Source organism: Tenebrio molitor, chromosome 6 (genome assembly GCF_963966145.1).
Source record: "Tenebrio molitor chromosome 6, icTenMoli1.1, whole genome shotgun sequence".
NCBI lineage: Eukaryota > Metazoa > Arthropoda > Insecta > Coleoptera > Tenebrionidae > Tenebrio > Tenebrio molitor.
Window position 1 is genome coordinate 8,421,213 of NC_091051.1, and position 7,524 is coordinate 8,428,736.

The 7,524-nt window shown below is 35.0% G+C and overlaps 1 protein-coding gene across 1 annotated transcript; it reads left to right on the forward strand.

Moving 5' to 3' along the window:
• Positions 1-1,498: 1,498 nt before the first annotated feature.
• LOC138133745 (fork head domain transcription factor slp2-like) lies at positions 1,499-3,004 on the forward strand. The gene has a single exon (XM_069051695.1). The coding sequence runs from the start codon at positions 1,785-1,787 to the stop codon at positions 2,781-2,783; it is 999 nt and encodes a 332-aa protein (XP_068907796.1). The 5' UTR covers positions 1,499-1,784; the 3' UTR covers positions 2,784-3,004.
• The last annotated feature ends 4,520 nt before the right edge of the window (positions 3,005-7,524 follow it).

Sequence of the window (7,524 nt, forward strand, 5' to 3'; positions counted from 1 at the left end):
TTTTATTAAAGTTTCTGAAATATGTAGGTATGTACCTACTTCAATTTTATTAAACCTTTCATTTAATAATATTCCTGTAATTTTAGATCTAAGTACTTAATTATTACATTCACATTAGGTACTGAAAATCAAAAATTTTCCAACCACCTAGTTATTCCAAGAAAATCTTTATTTTGATCCACGAATTACGTTTTATCCATTCCTAGACCTAAGTTTATTTGCAGGAATAATCTGTTTGCTAGTTTGAGAAATCTTCAGTAACAAACTTTTTATTATTCTATTATTTATTATTATTATTATTGTAAATCAAAAATGTTATGTGCTTAAGCCTATTATTTATTATTTATTTCATATACCTACTTAAAAATTGTTAATCAAATGAAGCGGTAAATTAAATAAATACTACTTTTAGACCAAATTTCCAGTTTCTGATTTTTACACTGATGTAAATCTGTCGCAATATTTATCTAGGAAATTAGCAGAAAAAATATTAATCAGATTTTAGTTTTATTTATGATCTGCCTAATTGAATGGCCGTAAATTATGCGACAAAAGCATTTGTCGAGAGCAGGGTACCAGTTACCCAGAAATCGGACTGGTTATAATGAAGCTGTAAATGAGAGGCTTCAAGAAGGTAAACGATCCTTTTGTGAATAAATTATACTATTTTATCGTAAATCATTTAATTGGTTTGTCTTGAAATTCCAAAACGCACTTAAAACAAACTAATTTTTATAATTTTGATTCCTGCATCAAATACTCCACTAGATGAAGGTTAACCTTGATTAAAATGTAGTAGATAAACAGTCTACAAGAAAAATCGCAAAAAATACTCCAGCCTTATGCAGTAACGAAATATCACAAAAAATATTATGTGCTCCATCATTCATTAGGTAGACACAAATATGTGTTCCAATTTTGGTTAATGTTAATTTTAATTTATTTTTATTTTAAACATGTTTTTGTGATAAACAAAGCCAGAATATATTTGGAAATCTAACAACAACCAGATACCAGATACCAGATACCAGATCATATTACATATGTACCTATTTATTGCACCATCATAATAGACTGTTAATTGTTAAACTTAATTGCTGTCTAGACTTCGAATTATATCTCTCAAGATTTATTATATAATCTTAACTAGGTATCTGGTCACAATGTAAATATATTATGTTACGATGATGGTCAGTGATATCACAGTCTAGTTGATGTGGACACTTGTATGCTCTAGTGACAATTGTATCAAAAACAATTAGTTCTGATTCTGAAAGCAACAAATAACAAAATAGTCTTTCAGTAGATTTCTTTAGTGCCGTTTTCGTCAGTAATTGGGATAACATTGAAAATCAGGTCAACATTGTTGAGACCGATGCATTTTTAATAGAAGAATAATTGTAAAGTTGAAGAAGTTCCAGGTGGCAACCGTCGAATAATAGTTAGCCTAGATGTGAGAAGCCCGCATTCATCCACCACCATCCAGTGTTACCAAATGTTACCAGTGAAATTTACAAAACAAACAAAACAACCCTCTTGTGTCAGCAAACAAGTTAATACATCAGAGAATGCCCCCACTAATCCGGGGTTTGTCCTTACAAATCAAGGCGGAGCTTGCAGCTTTCAGATTTTAGGATTGGTCGAACGCGATTGGTTGATATCTATAGAACTTATTTAAGCTTTCTCTACGACAAAACTGGTTTAAGTCTCCAGTCGTCGGGTGACTGTGGTTGAGGGAAGGCAGTCGTTGCGACAAGTGTTTACAATTGTGTTGTTATGTAAATATGGTGAAAAGAGAAGAAACAATTTTAGTTATACCGACGATGGCACGCACCCCGTTAAAGTCGTCGTTCTCGATCAGCTCCATCTTGCCGGAGACGGCTCTGGAAGCGCCCAAAAGCCCGGAGGAAAGCACAACGAACTCGATCCAAGCATCGGAAACCGAACTGAGCGACTCCGATTGTGATTTGGACGTGACCGGAACACCGCCGCCCCTGGACTGTTCGAAAAGCTCGCAAGAAAGCAAAGACAACGAAGAGAAGAAGTGCAAAGAGAAACCACCGTACAGCTACAACGCCCTGATCATGATGGCCATCCGGAACAGTCCGGAGAAACGTCTGACTCTCAACGGAATCTACGAATACATAATGCGCAACTTTCCGTATTACCGGGAAAACAAGCAAGGCTGGCAGAACTCCATCAGACACAACTTAAGCCTGAACAAATGCTTCGTCAAAGTCCCTCGACACTACGACGACCCCGGCAAGGGCAACTACTGGATGCTGGACCCGTCCGCCGAAGACGTTTTCATCGGCGGCACCACCGGAAAGCTCCGTCGGAGGTCGACCGCCGCGTCCAGATCCAGGTTGGCAGCTTTCAAGCGCACCATCGCCCTCGGGGCGGCTTTTTATCAGCCTCTTCAACCATTCCCTCCGCCGTATGGAGCTTTCTACCCGAACACTTCAGCGATGTTGGCGGCGTCGGTTTATCAAAGGTACAACCCCTACTTACAAGCAGCCTCCATGCTGCCGAAACCGACTCCTCTGATGCCGCAACAGTCCTTCAACATGGAAAGATTGCTAGCACCGTCCACCGAAGTCCCCGCTACTCCCTTCTTCAGACAGCCCTTGGAGCTTTACAACAATTTTAGGATACCGCAGCATCCTCAGGTCTTGCCACATCCCGTAACACTCTCTCCTTCGAGTACCTCGAGCTCGCCGGAGCCGAGACGAAGTCCGGACAGTTTGTTCAAACCAGTGACAGTGATTTCGAGACAAAGTTGATACTGATTGCGTGGCTAATAGAGACAGGAAGAGTTAATTGCTGGACGAAAATCATTTGGCTTCTGTGTTCAAACTGTTAATTTGATCTCATTTTAGGAACGTCCACATTTTCTACATTTTTTTTAATCGCTGTGCAGATATTTTATTACTGTAAATATTTATGTACATATTGTAAATTATTATCTACCGATAGACTACAGTGTAATATAGAAAATTATGTGATGTACAGTGGCGAGCACGGAATTTCGCACACATCGGACATTTCACTGACATAATTTTATTAAAATGAGATACTGGCGGCAGTTTCGTAACAGTTTAGGTGAAACATCAGTCATGATCACATATAATCATGATTGATTATAATGACAATAAAGCTTACAATAGATAGTTTTTTTTAATGACATACAAATTGGTGTGCGAAATTCCGTGCTCCCCACTGTACCTAATATCTAGATATTTGTATAGCTGATAATATATGAAATATTTAAATATATATTTGTCGAAATATACCTACTGGTGGTTCATTTATACCCGGCAAGCGTGGTCAGTATCCGACGGCTATTTTACCTTAGACATTGCATTCAATAACCACAACAAAAAAAAAACACAATCTATTATTTTCAACAAAAAATTAACAAATTTCAAAATGCGATACAGTACTTTATCAAAAAAAAAAAAAAATCGAAAAGTGCCAACGCATCACCAACCATTTTGAGAGTTCAAGTTTCAGTGAGAATCTTTTTCAGCACATTCCTTCTATTTGTTTACACCTGAAAAGGTCATCCGTTGATTGCCGTAGCATAAAATAATTAATTATAAGCAATATTTATTCAAATTATTTTCAGTAGGCTATCATTTTGATAAATGCAAAAATTTAACCAATTCCAAACCGGTTTAATTTTTAATTTCGGAATCTAATAATTTATCATCCGTGGCTGCTGGTTTTAAAACTGTTTTTCTCCTAGACTGAGCTCTAAACAAGATGTTATTTCGGTAACATCACTTAGTCATAATCATTTTTTTAATTAAAATTGTCGTTTAATTAGTTTGAACTTCGATAGGCAGCGCTTAGAGAATTTCGTAGCAAGGGAGTACCTACCTAATTGGGACAGGTCATAAATTGCATTGTTAATTGTTACCTCTTATCACACATTTATTTTGTTGGACATTGGGTGGGCGACACGTTTAAAATTCACAATAAACCACATGTTGGGTGATGGCAAAATCGATAGTACCGAAGATAAAAAAAATAACTGCGAAGATTTTATTTAGAATTTATTTTTGGTGTAAAAAATAACAAAAATAATTAGATACCAAATAATAACAACGTTAAAATGGTGTTTTGAACAAAATTTAAACAAGATCAATACAATTTATCTAGTTCTTTTGAGTAGACTCTTCGAAAAAACGCTGTAGGTATATGATATAAATAAATAATTATGAACAAAGGAGATATGTATTTAGAAATGCGATGGAATAAGTTTTAACAAAATTTGAATTTTATTCAAGTTGAAGAATTGTCACGTTTGTACAATCCAATTGAAATCTTAGTCATCAAATCTACAAAGTACTAAGAAATTTTACACGAATGGATTCCGACGGCTGTAAATTTTTTCTTGATTTGTACTTGGTTAAAATAATCGAAGAGGTTATAATCTTATCAGACGCTGAGTAAGTACTGCTATGGAATATAATGTCATTATTTATTATATTAAATATCTGTTGAATGTAAAAAATTCAATACAATTTTTAACGTAAGATATCTAGAATAAAAGAGTTTTAAAAAATATTGAGCACCCTTAGTGCTCCATATTTTTAAGAATACATATGTAATACACTTAATAGCAGGGTTTGACAAAGAAATTATCCAGGCTAAAATATTTTTAAATCGTTTAAAGTACATAATTTAAATTATTAATAGATGTTGATACAACTGCACCTTTTAGAGAACAACTGAACTAGTGATTTCAGTTTTTAGTAATAAAATAAGTAAATACATTGAAAAGAAAAAATACAAACTTTGTTTATTAATAACAAATCATCTAGACAGTGTAGTAGTCAAAATAAACCTATTTCATGTAAATATTTTTTTTTTTTTAATTTAGCAGAGATCTTGATCGTTGAACGTTCTGGAGGACTTTTATTTTTGCATTTACTGTGAAATTATTGAAGTTACGGAAAAAATGAATAAGGTATTTTTTGTAAAGAATTTAAGTCTTAAGTTTTTGTAATACCAATTTTTTTCATAAAGTTGACAAGATACCTATATGAAGAAAAAAACGAAAGCACATATACATACTTTCTAGGATGGCGACGATTTCTCTCCTTCAATCCTTCAGAATTTTTTACATTTTCACCACAAGCCCCTGATAACAGTCTCTGCCAAATTTCAAAACATTCCGAATATTTTTATTTTTATTTTAGCTGTTTTGACTGAGCCAAGAATGTAATCGAAGAGATTTTAATCGCGAAATCCCAATTTAATTTTATTATGGATCCTTAAACTTAAATTAACTACACTGGAAGTATCTATAAGCGGTGTTTTTTAAATTTGACGTCGAAGTTGGCGTTGAAGAGTCGATTGTGAATGAGCCACTCGTCTTAAAAACATTGATTTTTTAAACTACACATTCAGAACACAAACAACGCAAAAAGTGAGGTTGGATTTAAGCAGCAGATCAGAGTTGTGCGTTCACAATCGACTCTTCAACGCCAACTTCGACGGCAAATTAAAAAAAACACCCGTTACATATTTAAAGCAAAATATAATTTAATAAAGAATCAACTGAATGTTTTAGCAAGATGGTTGCTTCACATAGATGCTTTAAACTGTAAGAAATTTAAAAAATCAAATACATACTCGTATTATGTAATTGAAAAGTGAGCTAAAACGCCCCAAAAAAATTACCAGAACTTAATCTACTAAATTATTGTGAGAGCTTTATTATGCAAAATTAACTTTTAACAGCTTTTTAACAGAAATTTTAATGAGCTTTCTCTCGTTGAGCAAACTACGAGTACTATTAAATGGAATTTTTAAATTCAAATAAACTGAGGTAGAAGAATACACATTTATTTGCTTTTTTGTATTATTTATTAATCATTCCATTTGACTATCATACATGAAATAGGTCTTTCCTTTTTTTAGTATCAGTAATTAAAAAAATACCCAAACCTTTTTTGGTACGAGAAAAGATTTATAACAAATATAATAATTATAACTAATTGTAGCAATTTTGTAGCTATAAGTAGCGAGAATAACTTTCTGATTATTAGGCTATAATGGGACCTGATACTTACATTTTAGGTACTTTGATGGACATGCACCAAGTAGGTACCTACTAACTTGTTCCCATTTAACTTTGGCTGATTTTTTTCAGTAAATCCAACAATGTAACAGTATCTATTTATTTTGAAATGGGTCTACCAGGCGCATATGTTTCTCTTTACAACCTTATCTGGTCTAGTTGATCGTAAAATTACAAAATAAGCAACATAATACTTCGTGTTTGTCCATTGTTAGCTTGTTTAGCCCCGTCCGATTATCTTGAACCTCGTATTAGGATATTCAGTTACCTTTTTAAGATACATACGTGAACAAAATTCGCTCGAATTACGCCGCAAAAACGGATTTATTAGCACCTTTTGTGGGTTTCAGCCAGCCGCAAACAAATATTTACTTAAAGCTCGCCCGAGAACCCGCAAACCGGAAGAATTTGACATTTCTGTAAAGGATTAAGTCTGAAAGGTCTTTGATTTTAATTTTCTTTCCTTATATTTAGTTTTCGGCATGTGGAAGTAGAGTTCGGCAAGATCAAACGAGCAGATTATTTAACAGTGAACACATGGCCGCTGTGTCAAAACATTGAGTTTCAAAGTTGGTGGTTGTTTGTATCGCTGCTTTACCACCCTGAAGTCGGGGCGGCATTCCTGAACTAAATCGACACCGATATGGTATGCAGAAATATGTCATTTCCAGTGGGTGGCCCTCTCGAAAATTCTTTGATAACCGTGCAGAGGGGCCCCAAATTAAAACGCACAAAAAGACGATGCTCTTTTCACACAGCGGCGCAAAACAAGTTCTGGAAGCCCCCAATCAGGTAAAAAATGTTGGCGATGTATCTTTTTAGTGCGGGGCATGCGTAATTCGATATTTTCTGAATAATTGTATGAATGCGAGGGGCCGATTGTTGATCTAGCCGACTACTTTGTTACACATAAACAATAGCCCATTGATCGGGCTTCGTTGGGTTCGACTGCAGATGAATAATGGAACGGTTTGTAGTAAATTGCAACGGGCTCGGAACAAATTCGCAGGACATTAATAAGGAGTTTGAAAAAATAAACGAAACGACTTTGTACAAGTGTGATGGTTAACAAAATTGGAAACTGCTGGTCGCTGGTATCAATCAGCGGGATATTGTGAGTACCAGCAGGCAGAGACGTGTTAACAGTGTATTAATTTACACCAAACACGATATAGGCCCATATCTAACTCGAGAATTCCTCAGCTGGGCACCACAACCGATTTCAACACCTACACGACAATCGTTGCCGACCTTTATATAATCTTTGTTTTTCTCTCCACTAAATAAGTCAAGTGGATCGCGAATATATCACCGCCTTGTGCACTTCGATTAAAGATGCAACAATCAAACTGCGAACTGATGCCACACATAATTTACATTTGTAATCACCATAAATGTCTCAGCAGGACGCAGGAATTTATTCACACAGTGTA

Bases quoted from the DNA above. Each gene is read 5' to 3' on its own strand.
- LOC138133745 (XM_069051695.1), top strand. From the start codon at position 1,785: ATGGTGAAAAGAGAAGAAACAATTTTAGTTATACCGACGATGGCACGC.